This window comes from Mus pahari, chromosome X, assembly GCF_900095145.1.
Source record: "Mus pahari chromosome X, PAHARI_EIJ_v1.1, whole genome shotgun sequence".
NCBI classification, from domain to species: domain Eukaryota; kingdom Metazoa; phylum Chordata; class Mammalia; order Rodentia; family Muridae; genus Mus; species Mus pahari.
Genome location: NC_034613.1, coordinates 67,830,434 through 67,852,768, shown reverse-complemented (window position 1 = coordinate 67,852,768; position 22,335 = coordinate 67,830,434). Strand labels below are relative to the sequence as shown.

At 36.8% G+C, this 22,335-nt stretch overlaps 1 protein-coding gene across 1 annotated transcript; it reads left to right on the top strand.

Moving 5' to 3' along the window:
• Positions 1 to 18,381: 18,381 nt before the first annotated feature.
• On the top strand, positions 18,382 to 19,473 carry Mageb16 (MAGE family member B16). The gene has a single exon (XM_021188833.1). It carries the CDS (start codon positions 18,382 to 18,384, stop codon positions 19,471 to 19,473), a length of 1,092 nt encoding a protein of 363 aa, XP_021044492.1.
• Positions 19,474 to 22,335: the final 2,862 nt, after the last annotated feature.

Genomic DNA, 22,335 nt, shown 5'->3' with positions numbered 1-22,335 from the left:
CCAGGAGCTGGTTCTTTGAGAAAATCAACAAGATAGATAAGCCCTTAGCCAGACTCACTAGAGGGCACAGGGACAGTATCCTAATTAACAAAATCAGAAATGAAAAGGGATACATAACAACAGACCCTGAGGAAATCCAAAACATCATCAGTTCCTACTACAAAAGGCTATACTCAGCTTCCTTTCTTATAAAACCCAAGACTACCAGCCCAGGGATGGTACCACCCACAATGGGCCCTCCTCCCTTGATCACCAATTGAGAAAATGCCTTACATCTGGATCTCATGGAGGTGCTTCCTCAACTGAAGCTCCTTTCTTTGTGATAACTCCAACCTGTGTCAAGTTTACACACAAAACCAGCCAGTACAGGTACCCAAAAGCCTGTAGAAGATGGAGAATAGTAGCTAGGCTAAGCTGGCCCATAGGAATTTTCTAGTATTATCTTTGTCTTTCCTTTTCACCTTCTACAATCATTGCTACTACAGTATTTTTATTCTATAATGATGGTGATGATAATGTTATGAATCAGTTAATAAACAATTGGTCACTTACTAGGATTATTCTTGGTATATATTTACTTTTCATTCTACTTGGTTTATAAATTTTTTTCATACAAACATATAAAATATTATGTCCATGTTCCCCCAGTTAATGTAATTTTTGGCTCATCAAATTCCTTGGCATGAATGTACATTAAGCAGAAATATTTTTTCATTTAAATAAATTTTATGTTTCATGTACAATGAGATCAGATCTTGAAGTAACTGTGTATGTATATAATTTTCTATTGTTTCCATAACAAAATAGCATAAACTTAATGACTTAAGACAAATCTCATGCATTATTTCACAGATCTCTAAGTTTACATTACAGCATGAATGTGTTGAGTTTTTACCAGGTTCCACAAGATGTTAGGTTGAAAACTAAGCCTGGCTAGAGCATAATTCCTAACTAGAATATAGAAGCAAACCTTGGAAACTGGTGGCCATAGTGGCTCCTGCCTGTGAGGACAGGGTAGCTGAAGGAGACTGCCAGTAGTTTGATGTCAGAGACCCAGTCTCAAACAACTAAAATAACAAAAGAAACTAAAATGTGTTTGCTGAGATCAAGGGATTTTTCTCATGTCTTTATCTGTATGATCAGCATTACATTACAATTTTTGAACAAGTCTCAAATACTACCCCTGTAACAGAAACACCTACTCTCTTCTTCACACCAATGCTTATTATGTAACAAAGATCAATTATGTTCTATATTTCTTTCATTCTATCCTCTTGAGACTGTTATAAAACATGGACTCATAAGAGTGTAGGAACTTTTGAAAACGTGTTTGGTTTAACTCAAAAGGATGGCCTTGAGCTCCATACACATTGGTTGCATATCAAGACGAATTTGTCTCTTCTTATCCCATGGTATGAATGTCCCAGATTTTACTGAAACATTTGTCTGCATGTACCAATATTTTGTCTCTTCTTATCTCATGGCATGAATGCCCTAAAGTTTGTTAAAACATTTATCCATTGTTGACATATCTTGCTTGTTTCTACTTGGGGATTTCTACAAACTACATGGCGATGAACAATTATGTAGAGGGTTTTTTGTATTTTGTTTGTTTTTGTTTGTTTTTTGTTTTGTTTTGTTTTGTTTTGTTTTGGTAGACATAAGGGCTCATTTTCTGGGCTAAGTATACAGAACTGCAACTGCTAAGCTGCTTGGTGAGTTGAAGGTTGAAATTTGTTTTGCCATTTTCCAATTTTGATATATTTTATAGTTACTGAACAATATTATATTTCTGACATTTATGGTAATCTAATTTCTTTGTACTATTATTGACTATTTGGCATTATAACTTTATTATTTATTTTATATTTAATATTTATGCTGTGGCATTTCATAATTGTTTTTAATTATCAATTGCCTGATATTTAATGAAATTGAATTTCTTTCCATGTGTCTGTTATCTTCTTTAGTGAAATGTCAGTGTTGGCTTTTACCTTTTTTTTTTTCTTGGTCAGGAGGTGGGGGGGGTAGTGAAGCTTAACCTAGAACATATGCAATAGCTCATGCTAAGCACTCATAATATCTACATTCCAACTGCATTGCCTCCTTTTAAAAATATCTATTTTTCAGCCAACTGACTCCAAGTAGTGTTGTTCATATGGGTATGAGGCCATCTACTGGAGTTTGGGGAATCTCTCAGTAGCCATGCCTGGAAAAAAAAGAGACTTTACTTCCCTTGATTTCATCAATTGGCAAGCTCCCCAGCTAAGGTGGAGTGTCAGGAGGCCTTCCACTATCCATGTGTCCATGTTGGAATCTTTATTGGTTAATATTGTATAAGTCTTGTGCAAGTAATCACAGCTTCTGTAAGAAGGTATGTGCAACAGGTGTGTCATGTCAAGATAACATTTTACAGCTTTCTTCCTGTCCTATAGTACATTTGTGAAATATTACCTATCCATTGTCCTATTTTTTAATATTCATGTTTGTGTCTGTTTAGTTGCCATTATCTCTCTGCATGCTCTCTCTCCCTCCCCCATCCTTTTTTCCTCCATTCTTCCATCTCTCTCTGGCAGACCGACCCTAGATGTCAATATGTATCAAAGCCATCTGTCTGTCTGTCTATCTATCTACCTGTCTATCTGTGTATTTATCTACAGGAATGTTAAAGCTATGAATATAAGTGTGATGAGGAGAAGAAATATTGAAGGAGCAGGGGAGAAAATTTGAACACATATACATGAGAAGTGGAGGTAGACTACTATGAGGATGGGCATGGACAAATGGGGCAAGAAGGATAAAGAATTAGATAAGAAGAGGGTTGATGAAACCAGGCTTGAATTTTACCATGTAGTGCAGGCTGTAATCCAATTTGGGATCATCATTCTTTTGTCTTTATGTGTCAGAATTCCAGGTATGTACCAACATGCACTGCTACAAGATTGTTATCATATATTCTAATTAAGTGATCACTTCATCATCATGTATATCTTTATGAATATTTTTGACATGCATCTGACTGTAGATTGTCTGGTGTTAACATAACTAAGCAAGTTTTCTTTGAAATAGCATATTTTCATTTTCTGTTGGTGCTATAAAAATCATCATAAATACTAGAAACTTGAAACAATATATTATTATTTTGCAATTGGCAGAAGTCAGATGTCCTACAGGAATCTCTTCATATAAAAATGGTGGTAGCAATACAGCTGCATATCATAGTGAATCACATGAATAATAATCTGCTTTCCAACTCTTCTAGATTGTTAGCTGAACTAAATTCCTTGAGGTTGGTGGAGAAAGATAATTTTCTTTCCAGTCATCAAACAGGTAAGACCTTAAAGTCCTTTCTTTTTCTTTTTCTGTCTTAGAACAGAAGAAAGAATATAATAATTTGACAGATCTACCCTTATGAGTATTAGAAACCAGGGAGAAAAGAACCAGATGAAACAAACACATCACTTTGTCCTAAAAGAAAGAGGGCTTTGTCAGAGGGTTATGGGCCTTACTTAATAGGCCACTAGCCAAGAGAAGGAGAAAAAACAGTAGTCAAGCAGAAACTTTGAATGAAGGCTAATCAAGCGCCACCTAGTATTTGGCTGTGGGACTCTGCAACTGTTCCTATGGAGTTAATTTACACAATAAAGTATTATGTAATTTTCCTTTATCCATTCTTCTGTCTCGGGACATCAGGGTTGTTTACAATTTCTGAGTATTATAAATGAACCCACAGTGAACATAGTTGAACAAGAGTCCTTGTGGTAAGATGGATTTGGTTAATGCTCAAGACTGGTAAAGCTGTGGCTTGAGGTAGATCGATTCCCAACATTCTGAGGAACCCCTACATTCATTTCCTTAGTAGTTGTACAAGTATGTGCTCCCACCAGCAATGGAGGAATGTTCCCTTTGATCCACATCCTCATCACTGTGAGCCATTGCTTGTTATTGACCTTTGCCATTCTGAAATTTGTAAGATGGAATCTCAAAGTAGTTTTGATTGACATTTCCCTAATGGCTAAGGATAGTGCACATTTTTAAAAATGTTTCTCAGCCATTTGTGATTCTTCTATTGTGAATTCTCTGTATACCTCTAAACCCCATTTTTACCTGGAGGAGGATGTCCTTTGCCTTATGGAAGCTTTGCAGTTTCATGGGTATCATTTATTAATTGTTAATCTTAGTGCTTGCAGTTCAGAAAGTCATCTCCCAAACATACATTATGCAGTGAGAATCTAAATTGGAGGTATCCATTAAATACCTTCCCTCAGAGCTCAAGGAATACCAGGAAAGAAGAACAGAAGTATATAAGGACCACAAGGGATGGAAGACACTAAGGAGAATCAGCCCCCCTGAAAGAATAAAGCAAGATGCATATGAACTCAGAGACTAAAACAGCGAACACATGGCCTACATGGGACTGTACCAGGTCCTCTGCATATATATTATATGTTAGCTTAGTTGTTGTTTTGGGGGGACTCCAAGTATGAGAACAAGTGGATCTCTGACTCTTGTGCTTTCTCTAGGGACTCTTTTTCTCCTGTGGGGATACCATGTAAATTTTTGAAATGATAGTTTTTGTTTCATCTTATTATATTTTATTTTGATATGTTTGGTTGAGGTTTCTTAGAGACCTGCTCTTTTCTAATGAGAAAGAGAGTGGATCTAGAGGGGAGGTGGGAAAGAACTGGAAGGAGTAGAGAGAGGGGAAACTGTAATCATGAAATATTATATGAAAATATAAATCTAATTTCAATAAAATAAATAAAAGTGATGACCACCAAAGATGTAGTCACTGGTCAAAAAAGGCAGTGGAAATTACATGGACCTATGGTGAAGACTTGTAGTAAAGACTGAAGATCCAAAATTAAGGCCATTCCATATGACAGGAGATAATTCTTAAAGCTTCCACAGAGATGTTGCTATTGCATACCATATGACAGGAATGGTGCTTAAAGGTCCCCTCCCTTCAAAAGTCCAAGAAGTTGAAATTTTGGTTGGAGGTGTGAAAACTGCTAAGAGTCAACATGATGACCCTAAATGTTTTTGGTTTGCTTTGGTTTTATTGTTGTTTCTTCAACTGTAATTTTATTTTCTTTTGTGAAAATAAACTGGGAGTTTAAATTGTTCCCAAACCTATAAAAACAAAATGAAATACACATTGAAGAAGCTTATGTATTGGGGCTGTAGGGACAGAGGATCTTGGAACATCTTCAGGTTGTACTAGCACAGACAGAGGTGACAGGAGCCAGACAGTGGGGACAGGGTCCTGCTTGCCACTATGAGACTGTGAGACAGGAAAAGAGTGTAGAGGAACACAGGCTTCTTGAAGGCAGTGAGAGGCACCTTGAGATCCTTTAAATGCAGGGGTAAGGGGACGGTTCTAGAACATGATCCTAAATATTAACTCACAAGCCAATCCACTACAGACTACAGAGAAGAGTTTATCAAGCCAGCTGGTATCAAGTTAGGGCCAGGTTGTAGATCCGTAGATTTTAAGCTCACAATCTCTTATTTCCTATGAATCAGTTCCTTCTGCCTGCATAAAAATAAATAAATAAATAAATAAATAAATAAATAAATAAATAAATAAAATAACAACCATTGGTGACTAGCCAGGCAGTGGTGGAACACTTGGGAGGCAGAGGCTGGCAGGCCTCTGTGAGTTCAAGGCCATTCTGGTATACAGAGCAAGTTTCAGGACAGTCAAAGTTACACAGAGGAACCCTGTCTCAAAAACAAAAATCAATCAATCAATGAATCAAGAAATCAATAAATAAAATTGATGACTGAAACCACATGAATGTATCACCCCTCCCCCGGAAGAGTTCCAGAAGTTAGAAATCAAAAACATGGAGCTGGGCATGGTGGCACACTCCTTTAATCCAAGCACTCGCTAGGGAGGCAGAGGCAGGTGGATTTCTGAGTTCAAGGCCAGCCCGGTCTACAAAGTGATTTCCTGGACAGCCAGGGCTATACAGAGAAACCCTGTCTTGAAAAACCAAATAAATAAATAAATAAATAAATAAAAATAAAAATGTTAGTTAAGTTGGATCCTTCTTTAGACACTGGAATAGAATCTATTGCAAGTTTCATTCATGTCTTCTGGTAATTTGCCTATATCTTTACTTGTATCACTTACAAGCTCCTAACTAGTATATATTTTAGTAATTCTGTATAACTTGTATAGTAAACTAAATCTTCTTTCTTTGTTAATCAAGCTGATATTTGATATTCTTGGCAATTCAAAAGTCAACACAAATTGTATACTTAGCTTATATGAACTTATGCATTCATGTCATATATACAGACATGCATACAAAAACCTTTAGAATTGTATTTGTGATGCAATGACTCCAGTATTTTTACAATTGAACTTGAGGGGAATTAAAATGAAATGTTCTACCTATCAACAAAATATTCCTCTAGTTAGAACTTAAGTGATTTCTTCATTCTTCAGAGAATTTTTCTATTATTTTCACATACTTCTAAGATTAATTTAGTATATTTATTTTTAAACACCAGATATTTTATTTAACTTTATTTTTGATATTGTTGTTGCCTCCAAACTATGTTTACATATTAATCTTATGCTTTAGGGACTTATTATTATTAAACAATCATGAATCATTTATCATGAATATATTTTTCATATAAATATATACATATAAATATACAAATTATATGATGTTTTTCAAACATGGCACATTTAATTTGTTAGTTTATTAATATAGTATCAACAAGAAAGATAATCTTCAACTCAATGTTTCCATGTTATGTATTATATTTCATATTGCTTTTCATAGATATCTTTATCTGATTTGGTTACATATATTTTAAACATGAATAAATAATGGCAGCTTGATTTTGTTAATATATTTTTTCTTAATGTGGCATTTACCCTGTTAATGTAAGTATATAAATTTTCAGATGAAATAACATAAAATTAAGCTTTGAATTGACCTGAAATAGATTTGTGTGTTGTGAAGATAGAGGTTTTCAGTCATATTCTGTTTCTAGTCAAAAGTATTCTCAAATAACAATATATTGATTTTATAAATGTCACTAGATTAAATTTGATACAGTTTAACTTGTTTATTGAACATTCTAGAAATCTGTAACATTTGTCCAGTTTGTCAGGTCTTTAGGAATTTAAATATAAGGTACATATTTCTGCTAATGTTCTTACACTTGTGTTGGGTTCGCTTTTATAGATTTATAAATCCAGTTTTATCCTGTGTGTTGCTACAGCAAACACCAAATTTTGTGTACAGATTTTAAATACAATAATGTGTAAAAGGCTTTCATTACTTTAATAGATTTTAGTATAATTTCGGCATATAAATTCTTTTTGTGTTTAATGATAATGTTGTTTATTCTAAATTATATCTTTGTTTACCTCATTTTCTATTCCCTATGTTCATAAAATGTTCAATATAAATATTTGAAAGCACATATCTTTAGCCACTATTAAATTTTAATACAAAAATTTAAACAATGCTATATAATATGTGAGTGTCATGGAGTTTTTGTTTTGTTGTCTATTCTTTTGATCTACTTTTTAGATTTATTTATTTTTATGTGTATGAATGTTATGTCTGCATATGAATTCTATGCACAATATGAGCTTAGTGATCCCAATGGCCTGAGAATGGTATCAAACCCTTAGAAGCTGAACTTAGAGATATTTGTAAGCCACCACATGGGTAATGTGAACCAAATTCAGGTATTCTGCAAGCAAAACAAGTGCTCTTAACCACTGAACCATCTCTCCAGTGCCTAAAGAAAACATCTTTACCATAACTTGACTAGCTTATGAATCAATTTTCCCGCTTCAATTCATAAATGTTTCTAATTTAATTGGTTAGTCTCTTCAAATTCATATTTCATCTTTATTCTGATAAGCCCTTTGTTAAATATTCTCTGATAGTCAATTTATAGGTTCTCTGACATCTAGATGGTAACTAGATTTTTTTAAAGGAATGAACTAGTTATAGTTCCCATCACCCATGACAGTATGTAGAAAGTCTTTTGTGCTCACTATTATAATGAACTGGTTTTATTATCATTCCAATTTTCATTGCTGTGTGTAGAACGTGTATGTTCTACATTAATTCTACATTAATTCTTTCTTTCCATTAATCAGTTTATTCACTTTGCATCCCTATTGCAGTCCCCCTCTCCTTCCAGTCTCCCCTTCACATGGTCTCTGTTCCACTCCTCTCGACCATTGAGAAGGGGGAGGTCTCCCCTCTGTACCAACCCACTTGCCACATCAAGTCTCTGCAGGACTAGGCCCATCCTCTCTCACTGATGGCAGACAAGACAGCCCAGTTAGGAGAACAAGATTCATAGATAAGCAACACAGTCAGGGGAAGCCCCCAATCCATTTGTTAGGGGACCCACATGAAGACCAAGCAACAAATCTGCTACATATATGCTTTGGGGGGAGGTGCTTGGTCCAGCACATGCTTGCTTTTTGGTGGCTCCATCTCTAGGTACCCCCAAGGGTCCATGTTAGTTGACTTTGTAGGTCTTCTTGTAGTCTCTATCCCTTCCACTTAATAAAATTTTATTTTGTTAGATTGCAATTTACGTTCTCTAATATGTCAATTATAGTAATTAATTAGCAAAATAATTAAAATATAAAAATATGAAATGTCATGATGTTCACTGAAGTCAGGGAGTAAATAATATGTATATTACTAATCCTATTTTTAAAAAATAAACTTAGAAATAGCCCAGAGTGCTAAGAAAAACAACATAAGTTAATGGAACGAATAGTAAAAAGAGAAAATACTTAATGGAAAGATGATCATCTATACATGGGAAGTCATTTAAGTAAAAATGACTATATCTCATAAAATCATAATCTCAATCTTTGACCTGTAGAAAGTATGTTTATAATAAAGTTTGAACAAAGGAGTAAATCTGGAAAATGAGAACAAGTAAATATGTCAGTGTGTTTTGTAGATAATACTCCATCATTATTGTGGTACATGTCTACCTATTTATTCTACTATCCCTTCTCAAATCATGGCCAAATTTAACACTGAATACAATTTCTGAAGGGATACAGTAACTAGTCAAAACTTTGCTAGAAGAGAGAAGCTGCATTTCCCAGGAATCACTACTTATAAGGTTAAAAAACATTAAAAAGGCACAATGAAGAATCCTGAAGAAAACGAACTGAAGAATATCACCATTGTAAAAGACAGATGAAGAAATCTGCCGGTAACCGGCCATGGCCGTCTCTACTTTGTAAGTTACTACAGAATGACTCTTGAGTCCAAACAGCCTTTCAGATATACTGGCATGAGGAGCTAGATCCCAGCCTAACAGAAATAAAAATCCTAGGGTTTTGAAGAAGCCGATTTGATAAGACAGAAGAAAGAGCAAGACAGTGGTGGCGCATGCCTTCAAACCCAGCACTCGGGAGGCAGAGGCAGGCAGATTTCTGAGTTTGAGACCAGCCTGGTCTACAAAGTGAGTTCCAGGACAGTCAGGGCTATTTAGAGAAACCCTATCTCGAAAAAACAAACAAACAAACAAAAAAGACAGAAGAAAAGGAACCTCTGGTGGGGAACCCAAGAGCATGCGCACTGTTGTACTGAGGCTGCGGCAGCGAACCGGATGTGACGTTTCTAAGTGAGCCCGCTGTGAAGGAGGGCCTTGTTGAAAAGCCGCTGAAGCTGGCATACCGAAAAGTTCTTAGAGAGGATTGTCTCAGGTACTGCTGATTGTTAAAAATCTGATTCTAGCCGGGCATGGTGGTGCACGCCTTTAATCCCAGCACTCGGGAGGCAGAGGCAGGCGGATTTCTGAATTCGAGTCCAGCCTGGTTTACAGAGTGAGTTCCACAACAGCCAGGGCTACACAGAGAAAGCCTGTCTCGAAAAACCGAAAAAAAAAAATATGATTCTAATTAAGGGTGTAGGGGATTATACCGCATTGAACAGAGACTGTCACCACCGCACTAGATCAGAATCTTGCTTTTGCCATTGGGCCTTATATCGGGCCTTTGCTGGGCTATGATAAAATATAAATTTAGAGGTGTGATTTGGCTTGGAGGCTTCAGACAAGGGAGGTATCCTTAGAGAACATCTTCTGAGGAAGTATTAAGGAATTTGCTTTTGTACGGTAATGGCATAGCTAGGGCCAAGTCTTTTTGGGGGGCAGGATGCACTGTGAGAAAACGGAGGCCTTAACCTGTTGGAATTAGTAATGGGTGCAAATAAGGGAGAATAGCAGATTTAATGCTTATAGAAGTCAAGATACAGGCCCCAAGGGAATCTGCTGGAAGTAGCCACAATATGTTCTGGTTTGGTTTGTTTAGTGCGCTATCTGCAAACAACATTCTAGTGATTCTTTTTTCCTTTTCTTTCTTCCTTTCTTTTTTTTTTTATTATTTACTTTTAAAACAGAATTATTTAGCCAAGCAATGGTGGCACATGCCTTTAATCACAGCACTTTGGAGGCAGAGGCAGGTGTATCTCTGTGAGTTCAAGGCCAGCTTCTTTATTTTATTTTATTTTACTTTAATATTTTATTTTTACTTTAAAAAACTTTTTTAATTGTTATTTTCTTTATTTACATTTCAAATGCTATCCTGAAAGTTCCCTATACCCCCTCTCCCGCCCCTGCTCCCTTACCCACCCACTCCTACTTCTTGGCACTGGCCTTCCCCTGTGCTGGGTCATATAAAGTTTGCAAGACCAAGGGGCCTCTCTTCCCAATGATGGCCGATTAGTCCATCTTCTGCTACATATGCAGCTAGAGACACGAGCTCAGGGTACTGGCCAGCTTCTTACACAGACTGAGTTCCAGGACAGCCTGGGTTGTTCCAAAGAGAAACCCTGTCTAAAAAACAAAACAAAAGAGGCAAAGGGAAGATTTCTAATTATGTATACCTTTATATGTATGTATGTCATACATATATATTATATATATAAATATGTGAATGCAGTTACCAGCAAGTACCAGAAGAGAGGTGTAAGATCTCCTGGAACTAGAGGTATATAGGCAGTTTGTGAGACACCTAATATGGGTGCTGGGAGCCAACTGCTGTTATTAACCACTGAATGATCACTCCAACATGGCATTCCAGGGTTTATTAGAGAAATATGGTCTTTGGGGGAGGGGAGGTTGGATGTTGTTTTTTAAAATATTTGTTTAACATTCATTGCTGGACAAAATATGTTTGGATCAAAATTACCTCCCATTACCCCCCTCTCAATTCCTCACACATCCCTACCACCACATTTTCCTCCCAACTTTTTGCTTTTGTAGTTGTTCTTTTAATTTCTCATTTAATTTCTGAGATAATAAGATAATACAATATATCTTCCTTCCCTTTCCATCCTTTAACTTTTCCCATTTTAACCCTACTTATTCTTTTTCAAATTCATGGCCTCTTTTTTGTTAATTAATGTTGCATGCACATATATATATATATATATATATATATATATATATATATATATATATGGTAGATTCTAAAATATAACCTATTTAGTCTCTCTAATGTTACTTGGTATGTATATTTCCAGCACTGACCATTTGGAATTGGAAAACCAATTTATATACTGTTCCCTGGGGAAGATGATTTCTCTTGCTCTGCATTCCTTCATCACCAGTAGTTCTTTGTGTACTCATGGGACCGCATAGGCTTTTCCCCATTCACTTTTGCGTTTCTCTTCATGTTATCCTTATTCAGCTCATGTTGAACAGTCATATTGGTGAGAATTTATGGGTCTCTGACATTACTAGGAGATAAAATCCCAAAGAAAACTCCATGATCTTCTAGCTCTTGCAACTTTTCTTTTCCCTCCTCCACAACGCTCCCTAAGCTTTAGGTGCAGGAGTGTTTTGTAGATGTTTATATTGTGACTAAGTGTCCCATCTCTGCATTTTCATTAGTTGGGGTTTTTCTGTATTGTTTCCCATCTATTGCAAACGTAATTTTCCTTGTTAAGGGGTGAAGATGACACTTAATCTGTGGGTATAAGGACAAATGTTAAAATAGTTCTTAGGAATTATGCTAGCTTAGTAAATAAGTAGTTTTATGTTCTCTAACAATGTTGATGAATTTACTCTCACTGCAGAGTTATGTAGGTTATCAGGCCTGGCTTTCCTCTTGTTAGGTGGGACTTAAATTCATTGAGAGAGCTGTTGGCTAGTGCCAAGTATGTGTGCCACTATTGAAACTTTAGGGGTATCATTTTGTGCTGATTGTGGTTCATAGGCTTCATACCAGAGTAGGACTGCTGTTTACCCTCTTCTTTGGATAATTGCATGAGGCCTTCTGGTAATAGGAAAACTAACCCTCAGATAGGTCTATTCCAGCTCTGATAATGCTGGGTCCTATTTGTGAAGTGAATGTATCTTAAACAATAGGAACTTACCTTCTGCCTCTACCCTTCTAACTTCTTGTTACATAGCATCCCTCCCTCTTTATTTATTTATTTATTTACATTCCAAGTTTTATTCCTGACCCCACTCCTGTCCACCCTCCGACTGTTCCACATCCCTCTTTTTAATAGCCAAAGTCCATCTCATGCTCCCCATGTGTGCATGAGTGTTGAGCCATCTACTGAAACATGGATATAGTCTCTCAGGGCCCACTTCCCTGAAGAAAACTGACTTTTCCATCTCTAGTTGGTATTTCTTTCCAATAGCTCATTTTACAACAGATGGTCTCTCTTGTAAAATGAAATCCCCTTTGGTAAGTGTAAAGTGTTACAGTTACTTGTGAAGATAAGGATAGACAGAATACAGTTGAGAATTATAGTAATATAAGTAAGTGACACTAATAAGAATACTAAAGGAGAAAAGCAATTAATCCTCTAGGGTCCATGGCCTCCCTAGCTATGGGTAGTTGTCTAGCTTTATGATACCAGTCATAGAGTCCATCCTTTTGAACAGTCTTTTGTCCTATTAAATTATTGTTGGCTGCTCCCAAAATATCACTATTGCACCTTTAGCTATAGGTTGGGATGCTGGTCATTGTTGCAGTTTATAGAATTTACAGCTGCATAGAGCTATTCAATTGTTTTTCTCCTTTGACAGCTAGCACTGCTCCCTTGGATAATAGAACTAGTCCTCACGTAGGAGGCTTGGAGGTCAGTTGCTGGCCAATTCCTCCATACCCTTTTCTCTGAAGTGTATAGTGTCTTTAGCAATAGGGTTTTACTCTCAAGTACTAGCAGACAAAAAGGGGCAACGGGAATAGCAATATTGTTTTGAGAATCTCAAAGACTCCCTTGACCTACAATTCGCAGAGGGGTTTTCCATGCCCAGTACTAGGATTTAGGTAGTAGGTGGCTCTTGGAGTGATTGTTATCCTCATTATATGTCACAATACAAAGCATAGTATGTAAGATAATCTATGGATCTAGGAATGAATATCACCCTATCAGCATAATTTTATTCAAATTATATATTTATTTTATGTTACCATAAAATGTTTCCCTGTCAGTATTTTTTTCTTTCATCCTTAATGTTCTTTCTCCCCCTCTCTCTGTATTGCCTTCCCTTACCAGATAAAATTACTGCCCTATTTCCTATTACTCCTGCCTTAGTCAGGGTTTCTATTCCTGCACAAACATCATGACCAAGAAGCAAGTTGGAGAGGAAAGGATTTATTCGGCTTACATTTCCATACTGCTGTTGATCACCAAAGGATGCAGGACTGGAACTCAATCAGGTCATAAAGCAGAAGCTGATGCAGAGGCCATGGAGAGATGTTCTTTACTGGCTTGCCTCCCCTGGCTTGCTCAGTCTGCTCTCTTATAGAATCCAAGACTACCAGCCCAGAGATGGTCCCACCCACAAGGGGCCTCTCCCCCTTGATCACTAATTGAGAAAATGCCCCACAGCTGGATCTCATGGGGGCATTTCCCCATCTAAAGCTCCTTTCTCTGTGATAACTCCAGTTGTGTCAAGTTGACACAAACACAAAACTATCCAGTACAACTCCTTTATAATACTTCTGTGGAACATTTTATTAATGGCTAATTGATGTAGGCTGCCCCATCCCATTTTAAGTGGTTTCATTCCTGGGTTATTAAAACTGGGTTATATAAGAAAAGTAACTGGGCAAACCTGATTCAGTCCCTATTCTATTACTATGAAGAGACACCATAACTAAGGCAACTCTTATAAGAAAAACCATTTAATTGTGTCTGGCTCACAGCTTCAGATGTTTAGTCTATTATCATGGCAGAAAGCCACTACTCGATCTCAGGAATAGTAGTTGAGAGCTACATCCTGAACCATAGGCAGAGAGACTCTGGGCTTGGCATGGGCTTTTGAAACCTCACAGCCCACTCCTAGAAACACATTTCTATCAGTATGGAACTATATGAAGCTATAGGTGCCATTTTTATTTAAACCTCCACATTCCACTGCCCTATCGTCTTGTAGCCATATCATAATGCAAAATGCATTTAGTCCAATTTCAAAATTCCCAATAGTTTGTTGTGCTTTGTTTTACAGTTTAAAAACTGTTTAAAAGTCAGAAGTCCAAAGTCCCTTCTAAGTCTCATGTCAATCTCTTAACTGTAATCCCCTATAGAATAAAAATAAAAAATCAGATCACATACTTCACCATAAATGGCACATAATATACATTACCATTCTAAAAGGGAGCACAGTGAGGAAATACTGGACCAAGCAAGAATGAAAATCAGAGAGACTATGAGCTTGGCATGGGCTCTTGAAATCTTGAAGTCCATCTACCCCCAGTGGCATGTTTCCTCCAACAAGTACACACCTTCTAATCTTTCTAGTCATTTCAAATAGTGCTACTACCTGGTGACTAAGCATTGAAATATATGAACCTGTGTGGGTCATTCTGTTCAAGACCACCAAATGGCCAGATGAAGGAGCCAATAAGCAGCATTCTTCCATGGTTTCTGCTTCAGTTCCTGTCTCCAGATTGCTGCCTTGAGTTCCTGCTTTGGTTTACTTCAGTAATGTACTTTAACCTGCAAGGTGAAATAAACCCTTTCCTCCTAAATTGCCTTTGGTTAGCATTTTATCACTGCACCCAAGAAGCAAACTAGGACAACTATTTCATGGTATTTATTTGGAAGGATACGTTATAATGAGATTATAAATTATAGACTAAGAACCATAGGTCATGTGAACATTCAAGGAATCTCTCCTTGAAAGGTGGAAATCCACATGGACTACATTCTCCAAAAGAAATGCTTATCAGGGTGGTCTTTGGCTTTTTCTCAACCCTAGAATAATCTGGAAGGAGTATCTACAAGGAACATGCTTTATATCATCACCTCCTTTCTTACCTTTTTTTTAGTGAGGTGTGGCCTTCAACTGGAAGCACTGAAGCCAGACAATTAGAGGGAAGATTCAAAGGAGGTGCTTTCAGGATTTAAGTAAGTATTCTAAGTCAGCATTTAGAGACTTATCCACATGAGAACACAGGTGACCTTGCAGTGTCCACCTGTAATGTTAGAACTTGGATACTGTAATGTACATAAGAAGGATGCCTCTTTTAGTTTCTTTTGTTTCCTAATACTTGTGTACTTAGTGCAAGAAGAGCAGCACTAGCAACAGCAAAGAGTCTTATTGAGTATTAGTAAGTGATTATTATGGTTAATATCTTCATATGCTTCACTCTGGCCTTCAAATTTTGAATTCTTGAAGAAATGATACTTGGAATTTCATTACTATCTTTTCATTTTGCAGACTCCAAAATTAATATATTTGTTCTATTGGCCATCTCAGTTTAAGTTAGAGATGTATAGACAAGTACATCAGGAATCTAGACTGAAACACAGATAAGACTAAGGCTATCACCCATAGTAGGACAGAAGAGTCCAAAGAAAACTCTAATAATCTTGTCAGTCCAGTGTGTGTTAGGTTTCATCCTCTTCCTAACCATAGTTTTAAGTGGAAAGGTTTGTTGTCATAGACTCTAGTTACATCAAGTAGCATACAATGTCCTACACTGCCAAAAATCAAAGGCAGGATTCTGAAAGAAACTGAGGTATCTACTCTTCGAAGTACATAGGTCTCCAAGAGATGGTATCCTCTATTGGTTTTAGCAAATAGTTTTCTTATACCCCGACCTGCAGTTGTCTGAGGACATAAGAAATGATTCTGGCAGGGAATTGAACTGGTAGCTATCAAAATGTAAAAAATATAGCTCAATCAGTACTCCAAATATAACCTTTGACTAAGGTCCAAAATGAATCAGAATATCTGGATTAGCATAGTACTACTTACTTTCCATACTGCCTGAGGAGGCACTGGGTAAGACTGCCAGACTGTGATATATAGTGACTCCTTGTTTCTGTTGATTGAAGATATGGTAATAAATATTTTGTTCTAAGAAAATTACATCATATCCTAGACACTTCTATTGGTAAAAGAAAGGACAATTTTGAGGGAGATAGATACCCCACAGCAGAGCTCTGTCTTACCATGGTTACAAATTGTAGTAAGAAAAACATGGCTGAATTGAATGCCTTTAAGTTACCCCTTTGTGTTCACAAGAACACAAGTATTTGGTATGATAGAACATCAGTTCAACAAAAAGAAGGTGTCTCAAATATTATCAGGAGTTGTGTTATATAGCTAAAATGAACAATGGATAATCTATACAGTTAAGTATAGGAATGATCACAAATTAACTAACCTGATACTCTGTTCATTTCTGTAAATAATTCAAATGCAGATAGTCAAAGTCAGAACAGCTAAATTCATATACTAGGATCTGAGAAAGTCAGTAGTCAACTTCTGACATGGATAAACTTCCAGTGAACAAGAAAAACCTACTATTTGGTCCTGAGTAAGGCTCCTAAGCACTGAGGAGATCACCACACTACACACACACACACACACACACACACACACACACACACACACATCTCTCTGGTGTTTAGTTCCTGCCCTTGGCCTAGAGAATTTTCAAATAAGCAGGGGCTTTATCAGGGTCTTGGGAGCAGGGTTTTTTTTTAATCCTTTGAAATTTTTATAGAATTTTGATCATATTCACCCCCTTTCCTCAACTTCTAGACCAAACCCCCTTCCCCTTCAATCCCTACTCAACTTGTTTTGTTTTGTTGTTTTGTTTATCCCCATAGGAGGAACAACAATATGAACTAACCAGTACCCCCACCCCAGAGCTCCCTGGGACCTAACTATCAATCAAAGAAAACATATTGTGGGACTCATGGCTCTAGCTGCATATGTAGCATAGGATGGCCTAGTCGGTCATGAGTGAGAGGAGAGGCCCTAGGTCTTGTGAACGCTCTATGCCCCAGTGTAGGGGAATGCCAGGACCAGGAAGCAGGAGTGGGTGGGTTGGTGAGCAGTGGGAGGGGGGAGGGGATAGTGGATTTTCAGAGGGGAAACTAGGAAAGGGGATAACATTTGAAATGTAAATGAAGAAAATATCTAATAAAGAAAGAAGAAAGTCATTAGAATGTTGGCAATAATTTTTATCTCATAATAATTTATTTTTGATGTTATTATATACTTTGTAACTTTTAAATTAAATATATATAACACATTATTCAAAGTACTCCAAAGGGTACACTTAATATCACTCTTTTAATTGATCTATTTACAGATAACAAATACATATTTATAAATCTTATAAACATTGTTTTGAAAGTATTTATCAATAGAGCGATACAAAAATGAAGGAGAAGAGATAACTCACAAAATCAGCTTTCAGAAATAACTAGATACTTCTAAATGTCATTCTATGCAGACAGGTTATATCTATTTTTTTTATAAAAATTGAACTATCTGATAATTAATATCTTACTTTTTACTTTTTACTTTTAATAATTTTAAAAAATAAATTGCACTGATAATTGCAAAAACCAAAAAGTACTATTTGTACTTCCCGTGTAGTTTTGCGTGTGTGTGGCCCTCCACCAGAGCATGGACAACCTACCAAGTGTTATAACCTTAAAAAAAATTAATTAGCCCCATACCAGCAGCTATCAGTTGTCTGTAGTTCCTCAGCTACAAATAGAAGTTGATACCCACCTTTAGGGCGAAAATGTTTTGTTATGCCACAGAATGTGGCTTAAGCCTGTCACATTCCATGTTGATCAAACTTGTGGAGATTATGGAACTTTTTTTTTTTTAAATTTGGAAAAGGGGTGGGTACTACAAAGCCAAATATGTATCTACTCTCCACTCTAATAATTTCATGTTGGGTTGGCTAGCACTCAACAAGTCTTTTATTTTCCCATATCAGGTCTTCCCTATGAACCTTTATAAAATAATTTTCACGGGTCTGTTGGAAGTGGCTTTTCTCATTATGGCTATAGCTGATTTTACTAGCTGATTGCCCTTACACTCTCCCTTTCTCATTTTTGCCTTCCTGTCTACGCAGTCACCATGTCTCAGTCTTCAGAAGAATGTGCAGCTGACCAAGGCCAGACCTGTGAAGAGACCCAGAAACTACAGGTTGCAGCAGCCTCCGTCAATGTTGAGGAGCCATGTTCCTCATCTCATCTTATGGCTACTAGTCTGAAGGACCAGACCAGTGAGGAGACCCAAGTCTCCAAGGATGTGGAGGAACCATGTTCCTCTTCTCAACTTCTTATGGCTAGCAACCAGGATGATCCTGAAGATGAGACACCCAGTACTTCTAGGGGTCTTCAGCATCCCTCTGACTCTTCAAGCGAGTCTGCTGAGGATCTTGGTAATCAAGAAGTGCAGAGTAACCCAGTCATTCCACCAGATCAGTCAGATAGCACAGATTTACCTGTGATGACTATAGATGGGAAAGTTGATTTCTTGGTGAATTACATGCTGTACAAGTATCAGGTGAAAGAGATGATGAGTATGCATGATATAATGACACTCATTGTCAAAGAAGATAAAGATCATTTTCATGATATCCTCATGAGAGCTTCTGAGCGCATGGAGATGGTCTTTGGGCTGGATGTGAAGGAAGTAGATCCTGTCAACCATTGCTATGCTCTCTTTATCAAATTAGGTCTCACCTATGATGGGATGCGCAATGATGAGTACAGCTTTCCTAAAACTGGTCTCCTGATACTCATCCTGGGTGTAGTATTCATGAAAGGCGACAGTGCCACTGAAGAGGAGATTTGGGAAGTATTGAATCCAATGGGAATCTATGCTGGGATGACACATTTCATGTTTGGTGACCCTAGAGAGCTGATAACTGATGAGTTTGTGAGGGAGCAATACCTGGCATACCAGCCAATAGCCAATAGTGATCCCATACAGTATGAATATGTGTGGGGACTACGGGCTAAAGCTGAAACTAGTAAGATGAGAGTGTTAGAATTTGTAGCTAAGGTTCATGGGTCAGACCCTACTGCGTTCCCTTCTCAGTATGAAGAGGCACTGATAGAAGAAGAAGAGAGAACCTTTACCATGCTGTTAGAGCACGGTGGCCTGAGTTCTACTTCTTGTGAAAGTTCTAGTGACACAAGCAGCAACTTCTCTCATGTCTAGTACAGTCAGAGATCAAAGATGTATGACCTAGGTTGATATAGGGAGAAGGGAGAGTCTTAGCTGCATAGTTCTAATTTGTATAAGCACCATGCCATTTTCTACATTGTTTGCCCTTTGCATTTGAATGTACTCATACTTAAAAGCATTGTTGTTTAGTTTCAAAATCTCAACTTAATACCATTCACAAATTTAATAATAAGAGCATTGTCATAACAAAACTAATTGGGAAATAATCCCATCTATCTGTACAATTATCTGTAGTAAAACATGCGTTTTCCAAGCTTCTACCTTTTAAACAGCTTTGTTCTAATTACTTTCTTTTTTTTTCTTTTTCTAATTACTTTCTTTGTACCTTTCCATTTCTCAGTAAAATTACATGCTCTATGTGGAGTTGTTTATTTTATAGTTGCCAAGGGTAATAAAATTCAAGAAAGTTTGCCTCAATTTGTGCTCTCTTTTATTACCCAAAACTTATCTGAGCATATATTATTTTTCAATAATTATTTTATTTTACCCAGGGTTCTAGATTAAACAACCTATAGTCTGTTCTCTTATAAATGTATTGATTATGGTAGTATACCTTCTAATAGGTTAAAGACAAATGAAACATACTGTTTACAGATAAGTCAGTCCTTATGATCCTGTTAAATGTACATGTCCTGAAGGACAATAATGTAGCTGTGGTAATGTCAATGTCCTCAATATGTTAATTTTAAGTTTTGATATAGAAAGAATTATGATCTAGTCAGAGCTGTACATGCTTCACCCCACAGCTGACATCCAAAAATTGAATGTAAAACTCTACCTGTTACTTTGTGATTTTGTTTACTTAGACCTAATTTTTATGTAGAAGGTTGAAAGTGCCCATCCCTGACCCCCACTTCTGTGCAGTTTAATGTTGTTAATAAATTAAGGCTTTATTTGCAAATAAAATTGGGGTTATTTTTATAGGTAACAGTAAGAGACTCAGAAGGCACTAGATTACCCAGTAGATTACCCACTGGATTATTCAGAATCATTCATGACCCAGGAGGGGTGAAGTAAAAAAGTATGCAGTTTAAGAGAGATTTTTAAATAGGATATCTTTAGTATGATTTGAATTGTATGTAGTAATTATTGCTTAATAGTTTAATAAAGATAGAATTAATGAAAGTATATCTGATTTAAAGTGAAAAATTGTTTCTTGTCAAAATTATAGGAATTTTTACATTATTAAGAATAAACCCATTTTGTCCATTTTAAAAGAGTAACAGCACCCAGGAGAAAATGACTGGGGATTGCTTATTTAGTAGTGTTTTGGTTTATGTAAAATTCCACTTCTTATAGAACTTCATGTTCTATGGAATATGTTGATTATTTTAAAAATTACATATTGTAAACTTACAGTAGGGTCACTGGTCAAAATAATTATAATACCTTCAATTTATTAAATACCACTAGTATACCAACCATTATGACTGAGGCTTTCATAATGCTCTTTTCCATGAAGTCTTATATGAGAACATTTATATTAGCTACTTTTTCATCACTGAATATATATATATATATATATATATATATATATATATATATATAATAGAAACAAGGGATTTCAATCCACTGAAGTGAGGAAGGCATGATGGGGTCACTTTGTCCAAGATTGCAGGAACAGGAACATGAGGTACCTTCTGTTTACATTATAACTGACAAGGAAACTGAGAGACATTGCAGTACCATGGCAGGCTATAACCTAAAAGGGCTCTATTTTAGCCAGCCATGTTTCACCTCTGAATGGTTCCACAACTTTTCAAAACTGTGTCACTAGACAAGGAGCAAATACTCAAAACACAAGAAAATAGGTAATATTTTAAATCCAAACCAAGTCATAATTTATCAGATTCCCTCTCAAATGAAGAGCCTAATACTCATAGAGCTTAGAATGGGAAATAGTAGAGATTGGACCATTGATATTAGTTCTAGACCCATTTCTATACTACTTACCCAGTCTTCTGTTCCTTGATTCATTTTTAAACATTTTATTCTTTTGAAATTTCACATCATGCACTCCAAACCCACTTGGCTGCCAGTCCCCTATCCTTGCAATCTCCTCCTTCAAAATAAAACAAAAAAATTTAAAAACAAAACAAATGATAAAATGCAACAAAAGAAAAAGTAACAACAAAAATAAAAATCTTTCCAAGAAAGCTGCCTGCAGTGTGTCACAGTGTGTCACACAATAAATGCTTTTGTCCAAACATCTTTATTTGTAAATGTTCATTGCAATGAGTCATTGATTTGGTTAGAGGCCTCTGGCTTCTGCTACATCATCAATAGTGGATTCTCACCTGGACCCCTTTTGTTGCTTTAGGTCATGGAGATCCTGAAGCTTTGAATCTACAGAACAGTCCTTGTACCTCACCTGGGCAGCACAGTAGAGCCAGCTGTGGTGGTGATGGCACAGGTGAGCTGGCTCCAAGGGCCTGTGAGAAGGAAAACTGCCCCCTCTGTGTGGCCCTGCCAGCTGAGACAGGTGAGTGAGCTAGCTGTGGCAGTGTTCTGGAGCTAGCCTTGACGTTGTGGGTGCAGGAAAGCTGGCAGGCTGGTCAACTAGGATACCTTTCAGGCCCAGATCCAAGGCTATGAGTTGATCCACCCCAGTATCTACCTCATCTCTGAACTGCTGATTCATTTTTCATTGGAGTTCCTCACATTGCATGTTATAATAAATTGGACCCTGAATCTGAAGTACTAAACGTAGATGGAAAGATAAAAAGGATTATTGAACACTATCAACATATCTCCTATGGATTTCTTTATCACACAATTGTGTCCTTCATATCAGTTTCTGAGAGCTGAATTTGAAGGAGCTAAATAACAGTTTTC

Bases quoted from the DNA above. Each gene is read 5' to 3' on its own strand.
- Mageb16 (XM_021188833.1), top strand. From the start codon at position 18,382: ATGTCTCAGTCTTCAGAAGAATGTGCAGCTGACCAAGGCCAGACCTGT.